We start from the raw sequence: 25,927 nt of genomic DNA on the forward strand, positions 1-25,927 counted from the left end.
ATTTTGGAAACTGCTTTTGTCCCCAGCAGGTAGTGAGATATGGCTTAAGAGGCCATCCAGGTGTGAATTTGGAACGTTTCTCTACTTGAACTTGGTCTGAGAAGAAAAAAAAAAGACACAAAGATTAAAAACGCAGGCTTCTTCGGTCCGTCGTTGATCACAGCGATGTAAAAACAAAGTGGAAAACGAATATGAGCAGTGGTTAAACGTCTTCTGGCCAGGAAACACAAGCCAACGCTTAAAAACGCGTTTGTCAGGATTTGGTCAACTGCTTTGGCATTACCCCGTAGGAACCACCAAGCAGATAGGTGACTGATGTTCCTCATGGACCTCTTCAACACGCCGTTAAAAGGTTAAAACTAGATCCACGCTGAAGACGTTGGTGTGCCTGTGGGTCAGCACTATGGCACACTAGCTTGGCATGTAGAGAAGCATTAGTGTTGAATGTGGACGTTACTAGAATGTACGAACTTTTGCGGACGTTTACATTAAAATGTGTTTCAAGAGTACAGGTACAGGTTTGAAATGTTGCTCCGTGACTCTGCCACCACCTCCTGAAGCATGTGGAGGTGTCTCTTTCTGTTCTCCGGTTTGGGTCTACAGCGTAATAACGGTGCCATCCTCCTCCAGGCTCCGCCTCTCCTTTGCTCTGTCTGGGGACGGCGAGGCCGAATTAGCATTAATGTTATTCGGTGACCCGCTGCTGCCACTGCCATGCAGCGTCCCGTTGGCGTTGATGGAGTAGGCGGAGCTGAAGTGGGAGCGGAGGTTGAGGTGTGGTTCGTAGCGAGGCACCGAAGGGATGCTGTAGTCAGAGGGAGCGTGCCGGATGGCTTCAGCCTCGCCTCCCGCTTCAATCACCAGGTCCTCGTCTTCGTCGCTCTCCAGTTCCCCGGCGCTAAAGTTCTGGATGATGTGCGTTGGCATCGAAGCCACGGCGCCGTGCGCCGAGTAGCCGTAGTAGCTGGCGCCGCTGTCTGACGAGCGACCTGAACTGCCAGAGGCAGCGCCCCCTCCTCCTCCACAGCGAACGACGTTGTTTCGCTGATTGGCAGGCTTCACGGTGATGATGAGATTGTGGCTGTTAGCGATCATCATGTCCGTCACCTGGTCCAGAGACTTCCCAGCCACCTCGATGCCGTTCACTTCCAGAACCTCGTCGTTAACAGCCAGAAGGCCGGTGCTCTCGGCCAAGCCGCCGGGCACCAGGCGTGAGATGAAGATCCCCGGGACCTTCTCCAGGCCCTGTGGGGTGACCCGCACGCTCGAGCCATCGCGAATGTAAAACCCCAACGGCTTTTCCTGGCCGTGCTTGTACAGACGAACGCGGCGGTGCGTCTCTGGAAGGATGTCCACATCGATGATGGAAGACACGGGCCGGAAGTCTTTCGGGAGGCTGATGATCACCGGCGGCTTTTTCTTGTTGGCGTCGGGCCGAAGAAGAACCGCTGAAAGAACCGTGTTCTTCTTCCTGGTCAGAGAGTCTGTGCCAAACGCCGCGTAGTCAGCTTCCTCTGCAAAACAGGAAAAGGAAGAAGGGGAAGGGGAAGATGGGGGAAAGTTTCAGACCAAAGGAGGGAGAGGGAAACAAAACTGGTTAATTTTCTAGTAATCAGCTGGCAGCACATGAAACGGTTGTTCAGGCTGACGGTCGGTTGCATCACGAACGTTTGGAAGCAGGAATAACGTTTTCGGCTTCAGGCGTTGCAGAAGAACAGAGAAGATGTTGATCCTTGCAGCTATCCTCTGGTCAGCCTGATGCAAAAGCTGCACCAGCCAACAAGTCGCTCAGCACCAAAATCAGGACTTTCAGGCCCGTTCCAACCCAAAACAACCCGACATATGGTGTTTAGAGCACATGCTGTGTTATTTATTTAAGAGGCATATGACTGGTGGCACAGATGGGCCGAACCATCTGACCTCACACTTGCAAGTGTGCTTTAGTGTTTAAACACTGCCGCTTTAAAGGCCTTGTTTCCATAGAAACAGTGTGACCTTCACCGTTAGTTTCACACGTGAACATCATCTTCAACCCCCATCGCCTGCATTAGCAGCAGAGCCAGTCACAGAGGAAGTTAGTACTCACTGACCCCGCCCACCTGGGCTTAGGACCGCCCACAGCAAGAGGAGAGCAGAGCGTGTCTCAGCTAGTAGAAGCTAACCGTTAGCACCCCCGGTATTCTGGCTTGTTTTGTTTTTGGAGAGAAAACATCAATAAAATCACAAACGAAAGCAGCGGAAGAGTCTTGCTGCTGGTAGCCAATCAGAAGCGAGACGTTGGCATATTATGAATAACAACTCATTCGCTGCCAGCGTTTCTCTCCGTTTTTACTGTTTTATTAAGACTCGCAGAATGTTGCGCGCTAGGATGATGTTGACGCCAACACAACCAAAACAGCGGAGACTCACCTCTTACATCAGGAAGAATCCGCGCGTTTCGAGCGTTATCCGTTCTTTCATAATCCGTTGTTGAATTGTGATCGGCAGAAGCTTTTCCGGTTCGCGCCTCACTTTTTTTTACAGCAGCGACCCAAAACGATCTCCTAACACATGGACGTTCTGCTTCCTGATCACGTGACGTGTGACGTATGCAGATGAAGATCGGCTTTAGAGCTGAGATGTTTGTTCTCACGATGCGGGGGCTCGTCCGACGCCCACACAGTAAAAACATGTCAGTGAATGAACTAATGAGTAAGACTCATGTGATTAACCCAACCCCCACACTCCTCCTACAAACTTCTGCCCCCTGAAACAGGAGCGCCAGCTGAATAAATAAAAGCTTCCTGTACTTCACCTTCGGCTCAAACTGCGAGCGTAAAATGATGAGTTGTGTTTTTACGGCCGTGCGGCGGCTTCGTGGAACTGAGCTTTATGAGGCAACACACTGGTGAAGAGTTATTGTTTTGATTCGTGAGGTTTGGTGCGGCGCGAGCGGTCTCAGCTAGACCCGAAAGAGCCAAACGCGTCGTTTCCCAGCGTCTTACAGTCAAAATAAGCTGCATGCTTTACATCTGTAATTTGAACTGGATCAAACAAATGAAGAAACTTTCTGTTGGGCGAGTTAAAAAAACGATATCTGTCTTTGATAAGGAGGTGTGTTCGGTCATGGCCAACTCACAAACTGAACCTTGGATTCCTAATAGTTAACCAGCATAAAACACGGCGGTAAACATTAACATCTGTGACTTTTTTTGGCTCGGTATCGCTGTGAAAGAGACATCAAAGCGCTCACCTTTTAGACCGTTTTTCCTATTTATAACACTGGGATGAATCTGTTTTCAGATGAAAGTGGTCTCTAAATGAAACACTCACTTTCGTCATTTTAGAATGAGCTTGCTTCAGTGTGAGCTATCTGGGTATCTGCTCAGGTGGCTGATGAGGATCCTAGCGGTCAGGTCCTGACAGGTACGTGCTGCACCACTCCCCACCTCATTCCAAAACCAAAACAAAGGATCGATTGTCCCGGGAAAGAGCGGCGGTCTCACATTTCAGTTCCCGTGAGGCACAAGTTTGGTGTACTGAGGCTCACGATAACGGTGTCGGCCCTGAACACACGAGCTGTCCTCCCAGTGAAGGCATGCAGCTGCAACAGCTCCGCAGGGGACCAGGAAGTCTCCTTCTGTGTGTGTTGTAGTAACAGAATCAACAAAGCGCGCACACGCACACACACACACACACACACACACACACACAGATACGCGCGTACACAGGAGGCAGTCATGCACGTGAGAAGGTGATGTTCCCAGTCTCGTTTCACTCTTTTACATCTTTTACGTCATAGGACATGACGGTCCCTCGGGGCTACTCGGTGGCGCTCACACGGAGCAGAAACAAGAAACCAAGCGGCTCCAGCGGCATGCGTGATCGTTTATTTGCATAAAGAAGGCAAGCATTTAAGCAAGAGATATTATTCTGGAGCATTTTGGACATTTTGCTTCAACTACTCTTCACATACCAATGGAAACCAATAAACTGTTGTTATTTAAAAAAATAAGGAATAATTTTAATCGCATCTGAAACGTATGATCCTGGAAAAACCTCATCCAATCACGGTGAACGTCCCGATATTCATGATTGGATCGTGATCCGTCCATCAAGCTGCCCTCTCACCATCCCTCCTCCTCAGCTGACACCTCTCCATGTGCATGAATAACGCTTTTTTGGCTCAGAGAAGCTGGACAGGAAGTTTGGCCAGATCTGTGGTAGCTAGGTGTGCTAGCTTACTAAGCTGTTGCCTGAGCAGAAGTAGATGAGGGGGTTTCAGTAGAATAAGTCCAGTGCTACCCACTGGATCTCTGATCTAGGTCTCAGCGGCTTCTGTCTCTTTAACGCTCAGTGGGGTCAGAGTCCAGAACACTCCTGACCGGCACAGAAGTCTGTCAGAAGTCTGGAGGGTCCACAGCGGTCACGTAGGTGCCTTACGTTAGGAACTAGGGCAGAAAGGGCACCGACAACAGGTGTAAATGTTGAGATAGCATCACGTTTGTGTTTGTTTAACAGCATCAGCTGCACCCAGCATCCTCCTGTATTCTGGAAACGGAGACTGGAGAATGGGACTTGGACGTTTGACTTGTGTTGTCTGCTTGGGGCTTTATCCAGGATCAGAACCTAACCCAGTACCCAACTTACTTCTGTCCACATGAGCTGAACGGGCACGGTTGATTTAATCAATCATTAGAATCAAAGAGGACCCCTAACCCGAACAAGGCCCTGTTCTGATGATTACAGCATGAAAACAAACTTTCCACCACATCTCTGACTCGGAGGTTATTCTGAGGGTGCTGTGTGTGGTTGAGTAAAGGCAGGACATACAGAACGTTGCTTTTAGTAACGCAGCGCTTGGTAAACATTTCACAGCTCGTCTGTGACGTGCTGTACCCACAGAGTGCACAGGTATGTGTTTAGCTAATGATTAATGGAGGCAAGCCTGAGAAAACACGTGAAAAAAGACTAAATGTTCCTTAATCACAACTTCGTAGTAATTTCATAAGCAGGTGTGATGAAGACACATTTGCCGGTGTGCTCGATAATTTAAAGAGCAAGTCACCCCCAAATCAACATTTTTTTTCTGATAAACTATATAAATGTGTGTAATCGTGCTGCAGACACGTGTCGTCAATAGTTTTGCACTTTTTTCTGCCTAAAACTGTCAGAGTTGTGTCGTTGTCAGGTAAAAACTCTGCACTGCATTTGAATTTAAATCTGCCATCGCTATTGGCTAAGAGGCACCCTAGAACGTTAGCTGGTACCATATGATGTCACAATGTCGTTAAGAGCCTGTGTGTGTATTTGTTACCGGCTCCGCCCTCTCGGTCTGCTAGGCAACAGCATTTGTTGCCTTTTTCAAACAGAAGAAGAAGAAGAAAGAATCATTTCTATAGCGCCTCTCAAGATAAAAATCACGAGGCGCTTAACAGGAAGTGGGAGTGGAGTTAGAATCTGGGGTGACGGTGGCACAGGAGTTAAGTGCTCGCCTCATAATCGGAAGGTTGCAGGTTCAAGCCCCACTCAAGTCTGTCGCTGTCGTTGTATCCTTGACCAAGACGCTTAACCCACGTTGCCTGCTGGTGGTGGTCGGAGGGACCGGTGGCGCCAGTGCTCGGCAGCCTCGCCTCTGTCAGTGCGCCCCAGGGCAGCTGTGGCTACATGGTAGCTCATCCCCACCAGTGTGTGTGAATGGGTGAATGACTGATTGTGTTGTAAAGTGCCTTGAGGGGTTCCAGGACTCTAGAAGATGCTACATCAAATTCAGGCCATTTGCCATTTACCATCAATCTGGTAGGGGGTGACTTGCTCTTTAAGCTTTACGTTTTAAATATGTTTACAGAGTCTCATAATAACCCAGTAGTTAGCCTCCGTGTTACCAGCTTAGCTTCTGGACAGTTAAACCCTCCACTGGTCAGTTATTAAATATGTTGGTACAAAATGCATCCCAACCACCTAATTACAGCTATGGGTTATAAATGTAGAAAAGCATCATTACTGCGTCCGGATTGCTTTTAAATGAAACTGAATGCTTGTTAGGAGAGGACGCTACAGTAACTGAACTTCATTACCGATGCCACTTGGAAACTTCCAGATTCTTTCAATGAAAAGACCTTAAATGAGAAACAAAAACAATGCCAGATCAGGTTCTTGGTCTCTATTCCAAAAGTCTCTGCATTAAAAGTAATGAAAAATAAAAATAAAGCTTCATTTGCTTCCAGGATATTTTGTCCTGAACGGTTTTTGGTTTTGCTTTAATCTGCATGAGATCTCAAACTTAAACGCATAACTTCATTTCTAATCAATGAAAGGAAAACGACCCAGTTAGCCTGCTTTGTTTCTCTCCATCTCAAATAAGTCACCTTAGCATCGAGCTGCGGCGTTAGCCGAATCGGTCCCCCCCCCCAACCCACACAGAGAACGTAATCAGCCGGTTAGAAATTCCAGTTATGCAGTGGCTGCTTTGGTTTCCCACACTTTGAATGGAGTTAGGAAGCAAAGCAGAGGGGGAGAAAATGAAAGCTTAATAAGGACGCACGCGGTGATACTTAACCTCTCATCTCTGCAGGACGTAACCGATACGCTAGCACAAACAGGATCAACAACTAACTCAACTCCTTCCTGATGCTTGAACAAGTCCGACCAAGAAGGATGGCACACATGGGTTTTCCAGACAAGCTCTGGACGCATCATTTCCGCTTCACCAGTTATAAGGTAGAAGGAGCCATCGATGGTTCTCACGAGCATCAAATAACATCATTTTTACCAGACAGATTAAAATCTATCTAACAACATTATACATGAGTGTATCTACTGAGGGGGAGAATATAATCCCCTTCTCCAGTGATGCATTCACGCGTACACTCACTCCAATACTCCCATTACACGCACGTCTTGAGTATCCACTTCCCCGCTGGTGCACACTGGATCACAAGATCCATACGGGATAATGAGACACTTTCTTTGCAGCATAATTATCTCCAGCAATATTACTGCTAATCCATTATATCCCACCAGGAAGCTGACACGACACCCCAGCTTCAGCAGGGCCAGGAAGTCTCCAGCTGCAGCGTTATAATAATGTAGGAAATGCTTATTACCGTTACAGAAACAGGAAGGTTATAACTACGGCTAGCGCGAGGGTGACACAATTACAGATCTAATGAATCAGAACTCAAATAAATACTAAACCTCTGAGATAATCTGTTGCTTTCGTTTCTTCTTGTTTTCACAAGAGCACTTCCTGCCCAGCGTCTGCATCACTGATGGACACAATATTAGGAACAGTTTCACACTGCAGCTGGACTGTTAGCTGCAGGTAGATGCATAACAATCACTCAGCCCTTACTGATAGGTTTATGGATGAAAAGCAACTGAGATCACCTAAAAGGATCGTTTCTTAGAGCTTCTGTGGTGAAAACATAAACATTTGGATGTGAAATCTTCTGTTTAATGGCAGTCATCAGTTTTTTTCTCATATTTGATCATAGCATTTATTTAAATCCCAGAACAAAAAACAGGAAATGTTCTGCCGTCTTCCACAGCGCGGTGCTTTACACGCAACGTTTTTTATGCAAAACACCAGCGGAAAAATAAAGGCACATCAGCACATCCTCTATGGGTGGACCGGTGGTCATTTTATGGCACGTTTACAATGTATGTCAAGCGGTCGTAATACGTGTCATCTAAAGTAACACTTAATAGGTTTCCTACTTCTGCCCCCTACAGGTTAAAAACTGCTGTAAACAACTCTGCCACGGGCTTTGAAGATAACGATGTTGTCGGACGGGATGTTGTACTTTGCATGTTTTATGAATGCATGATTATTAGCTGCTCACAAACCAACAAAAAAGACTAAAATTAGGACTTTGCTAAAACTGAAACCAATGAGTGTAGGCTGCGCTGTTTACTACGGTTTTAGCTCTTTAAGCTTTCTTTGCTTCCCCTCCAATGATGCGACTCTATTCCCGTTACTTTCAGGCTCCACCATGATGCCAGCAAATGTCATCTTGTGATTTTTACTGAAGGTTAGCGAACTGAAAAGCTAACTGCTAACGTTAACATGAGCTACCAGCACAGTAAAGCTAGCCCAGAATCTAGACCAAAAGGATTTTGCTCTGCAACGCTTCATTGGAATCTCCGCAGCCCCAGCCAGTACCGTGGCTGGCCAATCACAACGCTCCATCAGCCAAATGGGCAGAATGTTAGTGCAGCTGAGCTAAACTAAGATGGCGACGGAGTAGCAGTCCCATCACAGCACTCTTTCGGTGTTTCTCAATGTCAAGGAACCTCGCCTTGATGTCTTGGCCCCGCCCCGGTTGCCTAGGAGCCGCCAAGACGTGTTCAAATGTTCATGTTCTACCGAGGCGTGTGCTCTCCGTTTGTCAGCCGTTTAGCTAGCTGAGCAAGGATACAAGGGAGGTGTCTTGTAGCCTAGCCTTGGTCAAACATTACCCAGAATACAGCACGTTTTTTTCCAAAGGACGGTGGATCAGAAGCCAGCAGCTACTTCGGGGACAATTTTTAAGTTTAAAAGTAAGTCGGCTAATTTAAATTGTTTATTTAGATCCAAAGAAGTTATCTATGGTTGGTTAGTTGCTTAGTAGTTGCAGCTTCGGTGGCTAGCGGGTAGTAACTCACTTACATATTTAAATTAATAAACATATACACAATTTAAAAAGTAAAAGCCTCGTTACATATTTATATTGAAACTAATACGTATAAAATATAACGTTATCTCCCGTGTCACGTGACGTTACGTGACCGCCGTGGAAGCCGCGGCCACGTGATGCAAGTCTGTTCCATTTAACCGTTTTCTTTGACCAAGGAAGGACCGTGTCCTCGTAAGCAAGGCGCCTGGCCTCGCAAGACATCGCCTCGCAAGGCCAGGCGCCTTGACATTGAGAAACACCCTTTGTTACTGAAAAAACAAAGATGGCGACGGCTTGTTTGAAACTGTTTTGGCATGAACTATTTTTGTTTGGGCTTTAAGAGCAGATAGTTACTGAAGTTTGTTTAGAAAACGGATGTTTTTGCATTAACTTTGAGAGAGTACGGCGGACTGCCTCGTTAGCTGACATTCGGAGCGGTGAGTACGTCACATTGTTTGTTGTCAATAGCATGCAGATAAAGTTTGAAAGTCAACCATTGATCCCATTCCCACCCCACAACTGAGAGCAAACAATGAGCCGTGACCAGACTATACATTCATAGGATGGCTTGCCAGGCTGCAGTAAAGCTAGTAGAAACCTCCCACTAGTGCCTACTCCATCCAACAAAGTTGTTTAGTGCAGTTTCTGACCAGCAGAGGGCTACAGAGTGCCGTCCAACGTGAAGCTGCTCAAGTTTCTGACTCAAAACCCACCAAAATCAGTTTGGAAAGCAATAGCTTAAAGTGTTAAAAACTCTTTAGTATTGATTTAATTTCTGGTGGTCAACAAACTAAATGGTTAATTATTGCAGTAATCCATGAATCACAAAGCTAAGAGCTCCCTAGTAGAGAAGCTAAAGCAAAATACGTGTCCTGCCTCAAGGGAAGAACAAGGTCGTAAGAGATACTAAAGTTATGTGGTGGTAAAGAAACGTAGAAATGCTAATATACGATAAAGTCCACGAAACAGGTTTTAAGCTAAACACAAGTCAAGGATCAGAGCACAAGTCGAGCTGAAGGCTGTGGTGTTCTGGAAACAGTCAAGTACGTTGCTGACAAGCGTGGATTTTGTAGCGGTGCCACAGTGTTCCTAACACGGAATGATACGGGGGTGGGAGGCAGAGGGGGAGAGGAGGGTGTGAGGAGAAACAGAGGTGGCGGACAACAAAAACATGCCCAGATGAAGGACAAGTACAAGCTTCGAAAAAGACAAAGGAGTTAAAAAAAAAGTCTTTCAAAGGAGCAAATTCCTGTGCGGTTACTATTCTTCTGCGATGTGCATAGCTCGCTGGCACAGCGCTGATAAAAGTGTCTTAATGCTGCTGATAAGGAAAGGAGCAAGAAATGGAAATGGAAGCGGGGAGAGGAGCAATAAAGAGGAGGAGACGGAACAGGGGCAGTAGTGATGCACACTAAAGGAGGTGCCCTTCAGCAAAGGAAGCTGGGATGTAACGGAGCCGACTATTCAAGGAAAGAAGTCACCAGATCTATTATTTAAGACTCGGTGTCATTTAGACTCATTTCTCCGTATTTAATCTGAAACATGAATTTTCTATTACACTCCTCCATCCCGTCTCATTCTGACAGGAGACTTTAATCAAGACACAAGACACCTAAACCTTAGGGAAAGCAGGTTTATACAGATTTAAATGGTTCTAATTTCCCTCTGGGATTAATAAAGTATCTTTGAACTGAACTGAATTAAAAGCATTTATTTGCTAGTTTCCTCGCGTTTGAAGAACATTCACGAGTGTGTGCTTCTACCTCGTCACTGCAGTATGCATCTTTCTCATTTTCCTCCACTTTCACTCAACCTGTCCTTGCATCAGCCTGGTCCCTCGCCCAACACGAGAGATTTCTGCTCTTCAGCTGTTCTGCAGACGCTCCTCTGTTTGCACTTCACTCGCTTTCCTCTCATTGCAGCGGCCTGAGCTCTCCTTCCTGTCCGTCCTCTAAACTAGTACAACTACAAGAGCATCAGGGCTCCTTGAATCCAGCACTAGGATGACCTGGAATACAAACAACACAAGAGCAGTGAGCAAGACTGGGACCAGTAAGACCAGCGAGAAAACAACTGGTACTCAGGGAAGTCTTAATAGATGTGACTAGGTCTAAAAGTAGATGTAGGCCCAGGAGAGAGCATGTAGTGGTTTGATCAGTCTTTAAAGGTCAACTTTACTCGTATTTTAAATGCATTTGCAGTGGTGTTTAGCAGGGGTGTGTGAATCTCCACCACTGAGGCCGATTCGATTCGTATCTCGATACGCTTCCAGTGATCCGGCGAAACTCTCTGCCGATACGATTGGATATCACTACAATAATCTGTTGAAATGATTTGATAAAAAGAAGCATCAATGTGATTTTCAGCCAAACGCTAAACATTTTCAACCTTAAGGTTTAGACCAGTGGTCCTCACTAGGGGGCCCATGGGCCGCCTCTTTGTGGCCCCCGAACCCCGCAAATTAACTCATTCACTGCCATTGACGACTAAAGTCGTCATTTGCATTTTTTTTTTTACTGTTTGGGCGTCGGAACGAGCCCCCGCACCGTGAGAACAAACATCTCAGCTCTAAAGCCGATCTTCATCTGCATACGTCACATGTCACATGATCAGGAAGCAGAACATCCATGTGTTAGGAGATCGTTTTGGGCCGCTGCTGTAAAAAAAGTGAGGCGCGAACCGGAGAAGCTTCTGCCGATCACAATTCAACAACGGATTATGGACGAACGGATAACGCTCGAAACGCGCGGATTCTTCCTGATGTCAGAGGCGAGTCTCCTCTTTGTTTTGGTTGTTTTGGCGTCGACATCATCCTAGCGCGCAACGTTCTGTCACTCTTAAAAAACCAGTAAAAACGGTGAGAAACGCTGGCAGCGAATGAGTCAAGTAATTTTTTTTATAGATTTTGAACGTTACCAATGCTCTTGTCCCACAGAGTCCTAATCTAAAGGTTGGTTTATGCTTGACGCGTCCGCGAGGTCCGCACGGCTCCGCGCGGAAAAGTAGCGTCATTTTGCATCATTTTAACAACCACGCCCCTCCACCGCGTCTCCGCACGGCCCAAGATTTCCGCAACGCGCACCTCGGAAAATTTCTAACCACGCGGACGGTCGGACGCGGAAAAACATGGCGGACCGGCACGGCAGAGGTTCGTAAATACAGACATTTGTATGATTCAGCTCTCAGAGATCACCGTGATCAACATGTTGTTAATAATTCTTGGAGAGAATAGCTCGCACCGTCGGAAAAGACGAGGACGCTGTTAAAAATGCTGAAATACCATGTTGTAAACAGTGATTTCTACTTCTACTGTGGTGTAGTGTTGGATGCATGCTGTAGAGCTCCATGCTGCCCCCTACAGTTTGGGAGAATATTGGCTCACCGCAGAGACGAGCCGCACAAACCATAAACGCTGCGAGTTGTGAAGCGCGTTCCAGCCGCGAGCCGCATCACCGCGTGGAAAGTGAATGCGTCAAGCATAAACCAAGCTTTAGCCTGGCAGCACCAGAAATGCAGAAGCTTTTATTGTCTTGTTGGTGTTTGACTGAGGCTAAGCCTAAACTGAGGCTGCTAACAGCATTTGGCGTGTCAAAGCCCGACGTCTGCAGCACACAGATGGTTACTAAAGATATTGGACCAATGAGCTGAAAGGAATTTAGAAATGTCAGTTATTAAACTTCACATCCTAGAATCACGCCCTTAGGGCAGAACATTGATGTATCCGTCACCTTCACCTCCATCAGGTTTGACCTGTTCACCGTTATTTCCTCATAGCCCAGAAGAACGTTGGTTTTCCAGCAGCGCTTTTATCAGCTGTCAGTTATCACATCTTAAGAGTTTCAGCAGACAAAGTTCGACCATCTGGTGTCACACATCCACCTGACACAAACAAGTCTCCCCTGGTTCTGCACAACCTCTGACCACCTCTGGTCACCTGCCTCATCAATCTCTTGTTGATCCTTTAGGTCGACAGCCACCTTCTTTTTATTTTCCACGGACAGTTTTCCCACCGGCTCATCCCTGTCTCCTACGTCACACTTCATTCTAGTTGACATTCTTTTATACATCTCTCAGAGAAACCTATTTTTATTCAGCCTTCGGCTCATCCGGCTTTTTAGAGCCGAGCGTTTCTGACGGGATCTTAAATCAAAGCACCGTATCGTCTTTTTCCACGTCGTCCAAGCTTCCGTTTTTCTAGCGGCTGACACAAAGTCTCGTTAAATCAGGTATGAAAGGGTGAAGAAAAAGCTTTTTCCTCTGGACTTTCCTTCTTATGCCTCTTGTTGACCGAGCCGTGCTCTGAAGGCTCTGGGTCCAGTCTGGCCCACTGTCCTGGCTAATCTATCCAGCGGACGTGATCAGACGCTGGCCACATACCACCCAAAACGCCCCCTCCATCTTTCTCTCTCTCTCTCCCTCGCCCTCCCACCCTATCTTGGGCCTCACTCCACATTCCTGCCTCACCAATACCATTCCCAGGATCGCGCCTCGTCCCTCACGTCGTGTTGCATTCCTGTCACACGTAACCCGCTCCCTCCCATCTCGCAGCATCACTAATTACACACCTTACCTAAACAAAGCTTCACATTACTCCTACTTTAATTATGTTACTCCCTCTTCCTGTAATCCCTCCATCCTTCTTATTGGGCCGGAGTTACGTACCTCCTCCACATTCCTCCTCAAGTGCTCGGAATAAATTATTCCCTCACACGGGCATCTTTGGGAATAATGAAGAAAATTCAAAGCGTCTGATTTCTTTTGCCTTCACAGGAACGGCTCCTTGGAGAACCAGCATCACTTACATGTCTCTTTCTTCAGTCTCCTCTTTTAATTCTAACATATGAGACATTTCCTTTATTTTCACGATAGTGTCTTCATTCAGTCTGATTGGCATCTTTAACTCTCACTATCCACTCCTTAAATCATCAGTGCAACCCTCGGCCGTGTTACTGATACCACAACACACACTTCCTTCTCTCTGACTCACACACTGCGTTCTAATTGCTAAGGCAGCCGATTTGTATTGCAAATACAAGCATTCTTGTCCCTCTTTATACCTTTGTCCTCCTCTTTAAGGAGCTATGATCTATCCTAGACTGAAACTATGTGGGCATTGAGCAACGTCACCAAGCAAACACACGCCCTGCAAGTGGCTGCTTGAATAGCTAAGACCAATAAATACCTGTACTGTCTATCCGACCGAGAGTCTAAACCTGTGAGTGGAAACTGAACAACTCATACAGGAAGTTGAATGTTTATAAAACCTCATCTAAATTTGATATCGCTCTTTACGAATGTACAAGCATAAATCTGGACATCTCACACCTTCAACCTCACCAGTTTTGCTTGAATCAGAAAAATGTACAAGAATATTGTGATTTGAATGAGAGAAGACGAAACATCAGGGCTAGATTGTTACCCAGAAGGAGACGATGAGGAGGACGGGTTTTGTACCCCAGCTTTCAGATTTAAGTTTAAACGTTGGGGGACAAAAGGCAAAAAGAAAAGCTGAAAAGATGCTACTTATGGAATAACGCAGGGATGGTAAAAATAGAGATGCTAATTTAAATAGGGAATAAAAACTCAAATAGCATTGATAAGTCCTGCCTACAAACTACAGCGCCTTAATAATGTTTTAATACTAAACAGATTCAGGACGTAAATAGTAACACACATCTGGAATCACACACACACACGCACGCACGCGCATGTTCTGAGAGTATTTTGAAGTAAGTGCATATTTTGAGGCTCTTATTGTGAAGGGTTGAAGAACACGATACGAGTTTAACAGGGAGCCTTCTTGGTTTATGCTCGACGCGTTTACTTTCCGCGCGGTGACGCGGCTCGCGGATGGAACGCGCTTCACAACTTGCAGCGTTCATGCAGCTCGTCTCTGCGGTGAGCCAATATTCTCCCAAACTGTAGGGGGCAGCATGGAGCTCTACGGCATGCATTCAACACTACACCATAGTAGAAGTAGAAATTACTGTTTACAACATGGCACTCCAGCATTTTTAACAGGGTCCTCGTCTTTTCCGACAGTGTGAGCTATTTCTCTCCAAGAATTATTAACAACATGTTGATCACGGTGATCTCTGAGAGCTGAATCATACAAATGTCTGTATTTACGAACCTCTGCCATACTAGTTCTTGCCAGTCCGCCATGTTTTTCCGTGTCCGGCCGTCCGTGTGGTTAGAAAATTTCCTGGGTGCGCGGTGCGGAAATTTTGGGCAGTGCGGAGGCGCGTGGTTGTTAAAATGACGCAATTTTGCCGCGCGGAGCCGTGCGAACCTCGTGGACGCGTCAAGCATAAACCAAGCTAAGTCTCCGCCCCCACTGGTCGGCTCCTGGGTCCCTGAACAAGAAAAAAATGAATATAAGGAACAGTTCTATAACAGTTATTGTCTGGTCTACTTTGCCATAAATGAAAAAAATGTGTGTTTTATTGACCATGACTGCAACATAATTTGAGATTCATTAGCTGGTAAAGACCGGTAGTTTAAATGACTACAACTCAGAAGCTGCACATATGACATGACTGCAGAAACTCTTCTGCTCCAGCGTAGCACACGCGACCAGACTTCATCTGGTTTTCTCCAGAAGAAGGGTTCGACGCTCACTAACTCAGTCATTTTTCTTCTCCTCCTCCTCGTCTGGTTTGATGATGTGAATTTGATGAGTCAAGGCGTTGGAGTCTTCTACGTGTTTTCAAAGAAAACCTAAAATAACTTTTGCCGCCCGTTTGCTTTCTTGGTATCAAAATGCGTCTTTAAAATTCACGAGCATCCCATGTGAAATCCGTGGCACGTACCAAACGGGATCAGAACACAACTTTTATCGCTCCGTAGACTCCCGTTCATTTTCTGTGCAGCAGGGGACCCGCGGCCCAGACTCCAGCAGAGGAAGTAAGGATCACACCTCAGACTGATAGAAGAAAACGTTGTTTTTAGTTTGCTTCCTTGAAATGCTGTAAATAACATTCTAACTTCCTTCCAAGAACTAAGAACAAAAAATACCATTCTCCTCTGCCGATCATTGATGGTCACAATTCCTCCAATCGCCCTCCCTAAACGCTGCTGTAGACGGGTTTGGTATCCGTCGGTAACAGGCCGTAAAAACAACGTGCCACATAACTGTCGCCTCATAATCTCAAAGTAGAAGAAGGAAAACAACAAAAGATTTGTAGTCTGTGACGTAACCGCTGAGCAGAGCTGCTCTGTGCCAGCTCCTAAAATAGAAAACACTAAAACGAGAACAAAAATATTAGCTCAGCATTACTCAGTGAGCAGTTCTGTCCTGATGACCATAATGTTCTGTCAACAGAGAACTTAGCCACAACACAATGCCACACTTATCGGTGAATCACTGCCGGCTATGTGGATGGAGCATCAGCCACATGAATCCTGTGTGGTTCAGCAAGTTTGTGACGTTTCTGTGAAACACTGTGTGACTACAGGCCACGGGCACCTCAGTGGTCATCAACACAATGTTCACACGTTCTGTAGGGAGTACGTTTGTCCTAAAAGTGGTTGCGAAGAACCCTGCAGACAAATCTCAGGGACAAACACGTTCCGTCGGAGGGAAGGACTGGACAATAATGTGAAAAACAACAACACTCATAATTCAGTGGTGTCATCGGTCACCGTGTCGCTGAAACATCAAACGAGCTAGCCTTTCAGGTGAATGAAAGCACACCCCCTCTTTTACATGCAGCTTTATAGAGGAGCTTCAGTGTGAAGTGTGTGAGCTTTAGCAGCATCTGAAGGCCTTTCCTTATCAGTAACAACTCAACCAAAACGACAGCGTTCTGAAAAAAGCACAACTCTGAACATCTGGCCGTCACTTTTATTTAAAGGAGCCTAACTTCTGATGTTCAAAGAGGTTTGACTCCAACGTTTTGTGGCATCAACTCACTTAACCCTCCCACTGTCTTTATGGGTGACCCCGCGAGGAAAGTTGAGCATTGAGCAGGACTGATGGTTTATCCCTTGGGTCCACATGGCAGGGGTGAGGAGTGGGCACCACCTCACCCCTGCCACGTGGACCTCAACGGATAAACCATCAACCCTGCTCGATGGTCAACTTTCCTCGCGGGGTCACACCCATTAGGACAGTGGGAGGGTTAAAGCAATGACTGGAGGCTGTGAATGGATAATGAACAGGGCTGCACGATATTAGGAAAACCTGCGATATTCGACAACAATGATTAATTCTGCGATATTACTTGCAATAAATAAAAACTTAACCCAGGAACAAAAATAATCAAAAAAAAATTTTTTTTTTAAATCTTCTAAAAGAGAAAAGCAAAAGATGTAGGAAAGGAAAAAAGAAAATGAACATGAAAAGGCAATCCGTGGATCCCGGGAAAAGCAGAATCAACAAAAAGAGCAGAACTAAGCTAACTCAGGTGTTCACCAACCATCTAAATGAAGTGCCGTCCGCCTCGGGGGCGGGCATCTGACCTATGAGAACCCACCTGATTGGCTAAATGGGTGAAGAGCTCCATTTGATGTGTTAAAAACACATCACGCTTCCGTTTGATTGACAGAATGTATTTTGTGTAGCAAACATTTGAGCTGACCATTCATTGCGATATTTATCTGTTCTTTGCGATATGCATATTGTGCATGCTGATATCGCGATAACGATATATTTACGATATATTGTGCAGCCCTAATGATGAATTATCTAGTGTTGATTTGCTGCATCTGCACACCACAGAGCTTTTTAGGCCAACTGGTGCCTAACAGGAAGGTGGGTGGGGGGTGGGGTAAATCAGTCTGAGGTTAATAGGGTCTGGGGGGGGGGGGGGGGGGGGGGTTGTAGTTCAAATAACGTGTGTTTTCTGTGTTTTTGATCCAGAATTTTTAAAAAAGGCAGTGTGTGCGACACCACGAGTGAAGTGTACAGCCTGCTCGTGTTGTTCCGGCGCGTTTGTGAGCAGCAGTGAACTCAGCGTGGGGCTAGTGTCTGGAGCGTGTAATTGAAACACCGTCCATTGCAGCGCTGCACGGTGACCCCGCTAATCTTCTTCTGACAAAGTGGCTTAGCTTCTATAGGGTCATATGGCATAGTGAGACAGCTTAATCACAGCACAGGCGGGCCAGCAGACCCCTCAGACGCTTCCCATAGTCAACAGGTCCCACTCAGAACCTCCACGAGACAAATGAGTAGGGGGTGGAACGTTAACCTCGACATGGTAACAACAGAATTACAAGACGTGTTATAAACACAACAAAAACTCCATTCTGCGAAATAATTATTAAACACCTATGATTGTAGAACACTCCGTAATTACTGGTAAGGACCATTCCAGGATCAGTGAAGCAGTAGAAAATAGAAACACACACACACACACGCACACACACACACGCACACGCACACACACACACACACACACACACACACAAAAATATGACCTAGTGGAACTCCAATTCTTCTTCCACAGATCATTAAAAATAACACAAGCTCTGGTAACTTCAGTGGCTATAGGATGGATTTTCCAAAAGTTCAGACTAAACTGTTCAAACAGAGTTGTTCTTGAAAGGCTGACAGCCGGCCTGCCACACTTAAAGTCCCATTAGTCATCATCACACTGGTGAATTTCATCGCTGCATCTGACGGTGCAGCGGTGGCTGTGCTCGGGAACTATCTGAAGAAGAAGAAAGTATCATTTCTATAACGCCTCTCAAGATAAAAATCACGAGGCGCTTCACAAAAACAAAAAAATGTAAAATATAAAAAAGAATTCAGGAAATGATTAAAAATATATTTAAAATGAGCAAAAAATAGACAATTGTGATTAAAAAAATGTAAAGAAAGAGAGAGAGTGAACAGGAAAGAGGGAAATCAGTGGATCCTGAGGAAGGTGGAATAGGTGGGGAGAGCAGAATAAAGAGAGAGAGGTGAAGAAGGTCATACAAAAGCCAGCTTGAACAAGTGAGTCTTCAGCTGCTTTTTAAAGGAGACCACGGAGTCCACTGATCTCAGGCTCAGGGGGAGAGAGCTCCAGAGTCTGGGGGCCACAGCAGCAAATGATCTGTCACCTTTGGTCTTTAGCCTGGTGCACAACCAGTAGGCTTTGATCACTGGACCTCAGGGACCTGCTGGGGGTGTAGGGACTAAGAAGATAACCAATGTAAGATGGTGCTTGTCCATATAAAATTTGGTGGTTTAACCCCCCCCCCCCCCACCCCCACCCCAATCCAACTCTTAAAGCAGAGTGTCAAGCTGGGAGGCATTGGGTCCCATTTTTAAAGCCTTTGGTATGCCCCAACCGGGATTGGGTCGGTGGTCAAAGTGGGTCAAGGTGAAGCCTGGGCGATTGGAGGAATGTACTGACCAACAACAGGCAGCGCTAGGGCTGGGTGATTTGGCCTAAAATCAATATAATACATTTTATTTCAACAGCGCCTTTCTAAACACTCAAGGACACTTTACAGACAGAAATAAATACACAACAATAAAAGACGGAACAGGTGGGTTTTGAGTCTGGTTTTAAAGAGAGTGAGGAATCACAATATATTAAGGAGTTCACCTCGATAACGATAAATGAAGCTAACTACCCACAGAAACAAAAGTTGCCCACTAGATGGGGCTGTCACGTGTATTACGTTGAGACACATTTTAACGTGACTCAAAGTGGTACAGCTTCTTAAAGGGACATGAACGTTGCCAACCTACACACATCTTTTCATCTTTATTATCAAATTTATTGACGTGGGAAAAATGATCTCGATAAGTCAGAAATTTCGATAACGATACATTTTTGATTCACTGCCCAGCCCTAGGCAGCGCCCTTCACCAGTCGCTGGTTTTATAACGCAGATGCAACATTACACACTTCAAGGCCTAATCAGCACTTTTTGCATCACTAATATAAATATTATTTCAGTGATCATGCCAGTCACGGATAAAACCATAACTTTAGACACAGTAGCTGCTTTTGTCAAACTGGAAATTGTAACTCACTGTTCAAGTTTCATTGACAGAATGGAGCCATTTTGAACAAAAACTGTGTTTTTACATCCACAGGAGTCTAACAAAATAGTCTACAAGTCTTACATCTACAGTTGAAAATTTCCTTCAGATGTTTTCCTTTCTCACCATAACTAGGAATGTCCTGTTCCGATATCAATATCGAAAGTTATTTGATATCGGCCCAAAAACACTGTATCGGATTATATCAGACTTCAGAAAAAATCTCCGATATAAGCAGTCCATAAAGGTTCACATTTTTCAACGTATGGTTAAAAAAACGTGTCTTTTTTTCATTCTAACAGTTTTTTGCTTCTGTTCTCCAATTGAGTAATATCACTTAATCAAGCCTTTCATACATTCCACACTACAATATGGGCAAAAGTATGTATGACTTGTGGCGATATCGGTATCGGTCAATACTGAAGGCTGCAATATCGGTATCGGAAGTGAAAAAGTTGTATCGGGACATCCCTAACCATAACCTCATCACCATCCTCAAATTAGCTTCAAATTTTGATCATCATCTTACTTGATCTAATAGGTGATGGGTTCCCCCCTCCCTGCTTATAGGCAGAATTTTCTGCTAATGGCTGATGGGTCAAAAGAGCCACCCTTTATTTGTCATGTTCCCGAGCCGAGGTGCGTGACTCCCTTTCCATCTAACCACATCCGAGCTGATTATCCACAGGTGAGGAGCGGAGGGGGCTGCAGCTGCAGAAGATTCCCAATCAGGAACTCGGGTGTAAAAGGAGGATGGAGACACCTCACTACTCCGGATGATTGCTCCTGTTTAGGTAGCTCCAGCCACTCGTACATGCTCTTGTTTGTTCCCTTTGACTCGTTTTGGACTACTCGGTTTTTGAACTCGGACTGCATTTGGATTACGCTTTTTGAATTACCCCCTCATCTGGTGTTTGTTTGCCTTCCTGCAGGATCTCCACACAACCAGCCTCACCCTCGCTGTTTGAACTCTGGATTACATGCACCACGTCCCATCTTCCTTCATTATTCCTGTCTGGTCCCTCTCTGCTACCTCACCCATCCCGGATCGGTCACCCTCTGCCCCACGCTCACCTCGGCTTCCTCGCCTCCCTCGTTCCCCACGAGCGCTTTATGGACAAGAGCTATACAGGACTTCCCTGTGCTTTTTTTGTTCTCGTTTTTCAAATAAAGAACTTTTCTTTAAACTCTACCAGCTCGACGAGTTTGATCCTGCATGTCTTGGGTTAGACACTTACCTCGAGTCATGACATTATTCTCACATACGTAGCTTAAACCAATTGTGGCTCAGTATACCGTTGATTGACGCATAAATAGCAAAGGACTCCAAATGGTCTGCTTCCACAAGCTGATTAAGAACTACTGTGATTGGTGGATTGCTGCATGTCCACAAACTGTCTAAACATCACCTGTGCGAAGACATTTCCCATTGTTAGTATTGGTTGGAACAATCAGAAAGACGACCCCTGGCCCAGCAAAATAAATGACTGACTCTATATTTCTGAGTTTAAAATCAAAACAATATACTTGAACTTCTGCTAGAGAGCAAATCTAGCATCATGAAGTGGGTTACAGTTAAGACCGTCTCTTACCTTTCCTCTGCAGAAAGAGCCGGAGTAGAGGGTTCGCTGTGGAGATTGCCTTGTGGTAGTTGTCATCATTGTTGATGGGCAGCAGGTCCCCGTGAACATCAGCGTAGGCCACCAACAACTCCACATTGGGGATGTGATGTACGTGCTGCAGGAGCCCATAGAACTCATCGAAGCGACCTGGTTTCGACCGGTCCAGCGAGAACCGACGAAACTCAGCACCAAACTGGGACGGGGCAGACAGGTATTAGGACGCGAGAATAAATATGCAAAAAGACATCAAAAAGGTTAGAACTAGAGCTGCTGGGATGTAGAAAAAATGACGTGGAAGGAGTAATGAGTATAAAACCGTAATGAGTCTGGCTTCCACATGTAAAAGCTAACATAACACATTATTAAACACTGCGACTAGACAGCATGTGTTTGTAGGGATGCACCGATACGATACTGGTATCGGCACGATACCGATACCAATACCAGTATTGGTAAAAGTTAACCGATACCAATGCAGTTGCTTGAAAATGGCTTGACTGTAACTTGTCATTTCTGTTCACCTAATATTTTAGTTTTGTGATCATTTCTATTCATATATTTTACTTTTTATCTACCTCACAGTCTTTCCTGTTGAAAGCAGAGAAGAAAATAAAATCTGTATTCCAAATCATTGCATTTTTTTGTGTGGTAGAAGTATCGGTATAGGTAATCGGTATCGGCGAGTACTCAGATCCAAGTATCAGTATTGTATCGGTCTGGGAAAAAGTGGTATCGTTGCATCCCTATGGGTTTGTGGATGCAATAAATTCAAGAGGTGAATAAGACCGTCTTATCAACAGGCCTTACAGGATGTTTGGTTCTGTCATCAGACAAAACAAGGTGTTGTCAGCTAGGGATGTCCCGATACAACTTTTTCAGTTCCGATACGATACCGATATTGCAGCCTTCAGTACTGACCGATACCGATATCAATCTGATACGATATCAGCACAAATCATACATACTTTTACCTATTTCGTAGTGTGGAATGGATGAAAGGCTTGATGAGGTGATATTACTCAATCGGAGAACAAGAGCCAATGACAGTAAGTATGAAAAAAATGACAATTTTTTCTTAACCATTGGTTGCAAATATGTGAAGCTTAATGGACTGCTTATATGAGAGATTTTTGATGCTGTCTGATATAATCCCATACTCTGTTTGTTGGCCAACATCCAATTACTTCAGATATCGATATCGGAATGGAACATCCCTATTTTCAGCTCAAATGCATCCCCTAATAAACGCTGCAGGTTAGTAGATAAATGGTCTCAGATGCCTGATCTTCTGGCAGCTGTGTAGCTGACACACACACACACACACACACACACACACACACACACACACACACACACACACACACACACACCAATGCCTCATTGCTGATGTTGACAGGAAGTAGTGGTTGTTGTGGTTACCGTTGCCAAGCACTGACAATGAACAATCTCTAATTCACTGGTCACTAGTTACTCATCAGAGCACAGATATGTACACAACACAGGTTTGGAGGTAAAAAGGTGAGTCCTAAATATGAGGAAAGGGAACTATTTAGTTCCTCTTCACATCTCAGTTTGGAAAACACACTTCTATAACTTTGTGATGAGGCTGAGAAGCATGTTAACCCAAAAGAAGTTATAAAAATTAAACTAGTACTATCATAACAACAAACAGTAACTACGGTACTTATGCTGTGGACTAGACACGGCTAGCTGGCCGCGGAAGGAGCCAGGCTACCACCTGCTGAAGCCGAATGACACCTGCACACCAGGAACAAATAGTTCCATGACCAGCAGGTAGCGACACCTTCGTGGAGGCTTTAATGGTCATTAACGATTAAAAATCCGTTACATAAACGGGAGGTTGGGGAAACGTCGGTAACCGAATAGAGGGAGCGGCGGAGGAAGTGACAGGTGACACTGGCCCGACCAGCTGACACGAACCTCCACCTTCAAACTTACAGAATAAAACTAACTAAATGTTCCTGCGTCACACTGCGCTCAAAAGTTACCGCCGCTTAGAGAGGGTCCGAATCAGCGCAGTTTATACGTGCCATTAGCGCGCGACCATAGCCAGCCGAGCCACTTAGCAGGCTAAATTAGCTAGAGTAATCGCCACAGAGTTAGCGCGTAAAACTGAGAAAAACGTCCCGTCTCACCTTGCTCTTCACCTCCACGGCACTCAGAGAGCGGCTGCTCGGCACTCGGTGGGTCTTGTTCATGTTTCGGTAGCAGCGGGACCGCCGCCAAGGCACTCATAAACACACACCGCCCTGCTGCAGTTACCGTAACACCGAAAAGAGTGGTATTTTTCCAGGAACACAAACTGTCCCGCCACGTCTCGGCGTCCACCGGTCGCTGAAGTCGCTCCCAAAAACGTTGCGACGGCTGTCAAGCAGCCTGTCTCAGTCTGTGAACTTCTCTCCTCTCATTTTTGCAACTCTGGCTCCGACGCCGCTCAGTTGGTGCCTCTCGGTGTGTGTCCGCCACCCGCCCCCGAACGGACCGTCTGCCTCTTCAGAAGCTGAAAGACCCGGACGCTTCAAAATAAAAGCCTCTGTGACTCCGCTGGCTTCAAAATAAGGTTCGTTTTTATAATCGCATTACAAAAACCTGAAAGGGTTTGGTAATCTTAATCCAAGCAACAAGATTAATACTAGATGGACAATAAATCACATAAAAATATTATGTTTCTCTCTCTCTCTCTCTCTCTCTCTCTCTCTCTCTCTCTCTCTCTCTCTCTCTCTCTCTCTCTATATATATATATATATATATATATATATATATATATATATATATATATATAAGAAGTTATAGATAAAAGTATGTATGATTTGTGCTGATATCGTATCAGATTGATATCGGTGTCGGTCAGTACTGAAGGCTGCAATATCGGTATATATACATACATATATATATATATATATATATATATATATATATATATATATATATATATATATATATATATATATATATATATATATATTGAGTCCAGTTTTACAGCTTAAAAATAAAGTTAAATGTATTCAAAGCACAGTCATTATTCCTAATTGCACAGAGTGCAATAAATGAAAGAATAAATCTGTTTAGACAAACACATTTTTCATGATGTCCTGATTTGCAGCAAACGTGCCTTGTAATCAGGTTTAATGTATTTATACTATTAACAAGTTCAATAAGTTTGAAGAAAGCATTAACCACGTTGACTTTTTATTCTAACACTACAGCGCCACCCCCTGGCCACAAAGTGAGGTCACTGCAGAAACAGGCATGTTTTACCAACAGTGTGAAGACCTTATAACACTAGTTTATAATTTTATACAGATTACATTAAATCAAATCTAAAATAAGAAAATATGTCATTAATTTCTAATGTCTTTGTAAACTAATTTGTCATTTGACATGTGGAAAGTCTCTTATAATATGTAATAACATGGAAAGTGAACCTAGCAGAAACTAGTGTATTTATATATGAAATCACCTTCATCACTGCATCCAGTAAATTAAATGTCGTGGTCTTTTTTTCCAGATTTAATCTAAAACTGCATTTCTGGTTTGGAAGGATGCGGCTCCCGGGTGAAATGAGGATTCCTCTAACTGTTTCTGCAGCTCTGTTCATGAAATATAATGTGGATTAGGCCTTTGTTTTCCTTTTTCCTTCAAAGTGAAACAGTGACAAATTAAAAATGAACTAATCCCAGAAATAAACTGAGACATGTCAGATAGTGATGCCAGAGCTCGGCTCTTTCACCGCCTCCTCCAGCTCATAAAGCGCTCCTAATGAGCAGAAGGTCAGCTCATCCTTTTGTTGTCGTTTCTGGGTTTGCAGCAGGGCGGTTCTAACTGCAGGAGGCGCTCATGGTGGGATCTCCAACCATCTCTCCCCCACCCAAACCTCCTTCCCACCTCCCCCTCCCCAGTCACCCAGCTCTGCAGAAGAGGCCTCTTGTCTCCCCCACAGCCTGCAGGGCCTTTCTTTAGCCTCCCCTCCTTTTGTCTCCCCCTCTGTCTCCCCCTCTCTGCTGGTGTTATTGTCCCAGTTTTGGTGACACCCAGATCTACATGACCATCGAGCCACGTGTTATGTTGAGAAGAAGCGACGTACAGTTGAACCCACAAACAACAACCACAAATAAAAAAGATTCATCTGTAGCCTCTCCACCTTCTCTTCCAGCGGCTTTCCCAGAGGGGGGGCGCTGTGATCAGCCCCATCAGTGTAATCAACCTGCATGCCCCTCCTCTCATCACCTTCCTGCCTCTGGCCTCCCTTCATCATCTCCGCTCACATGGATGTGGGCAGCAGGTCAGGTGGGGGAAAAGTTGACGTTCCTTCCTCTGAACTATGAGGGTCTTTCTTTAACTTCTTTGTCTCTGGTGGCACACCAAGGCCCCTCTCCCTCTTGGATAGGGGGTGCTGTTCTCTGTGCACCGTCTATTTCTGCCTCCTCTCTTCTAAAATCTCCCTTGTGTTCTCTAGCTCCCATTTTCCTCCCCTCCCATAGCTCCTTCCCCCCACTCTTTTCCTCCCTCTCCCTCTACCCCCCCCCCCCCCCCCAAGGCTGTTAAATGCTCCTTCTGCACACAGCACTGCAGATGAGGCCTCTGCCTCCCCCACAGTCTGCCAGGCCTCTCTCTCTCTCTCTCCTTCCTTCTGACTCCCCCATGTCTCCTTCCCACCTCTCCACCCT

The 25,927-nt window shown here is 45.3% G+C and overlaps 1 protein-coding gene across 2 annotated transcripts; it reads right to left on the bottom strand.

Moving 5' to 3' along the window:
* Nucleotides 1-459: 459 nt before the first annotated feature.
* Nucleotides 460-23,591, bottom strand: pard6b (par-6 partitioning defective 6 homolog beta (C. elegans)). Of its 2 annotated transcripts, XM_015968754.3 has the most exons (3): nucleotides 23,396-23,591; nucleotides 21,210-21,432; nucleotides 460-1,514 (listed from the first exon to the last, which is right to left on the bottom strand). In XM_015968754.3, the coding sequence occupies exons 1-3, from the start codon at nucleotides 23,456-23,458 to the stop codon at nucleotides 598-600; spliced, it is 1,203 nt and encodes a 400-aa protein (XP_015824240.3). In that variant the 5' UTR covers nucleotides 23,459-23,591; the 3' UTR covers nucleotides 460-597. The 2 variants fall into 2 exon arrangements, with proteins under 2 accessions (XP_015824240.3, XP_054602183.2); XM_054746208.2 differs by lacking the exons at nucleotides 21,210-21,432; nucleotides 23,396-23,591 and adding an exon at nucleotides 2,410-2,788.
* Nucleotides 23,592-25,927: the final 2,336 nt, after the last annotated feature.

This window comes from Nothobranchius furzeri, chromosome 15 (assembly GCF_043380555.1).
Source record: "Nothobranchius furzeri strain GRZ-AD chromosome 15, NfurGRZ-RIMD1, whole genome shotgun sequence".
NCBI lineage: Eukaryota > Metazoa > Chordata > Actinopteri > Cyprinodontiformes > Nothobranchiidae > Nothobranchius > Nothobranchius furzeri.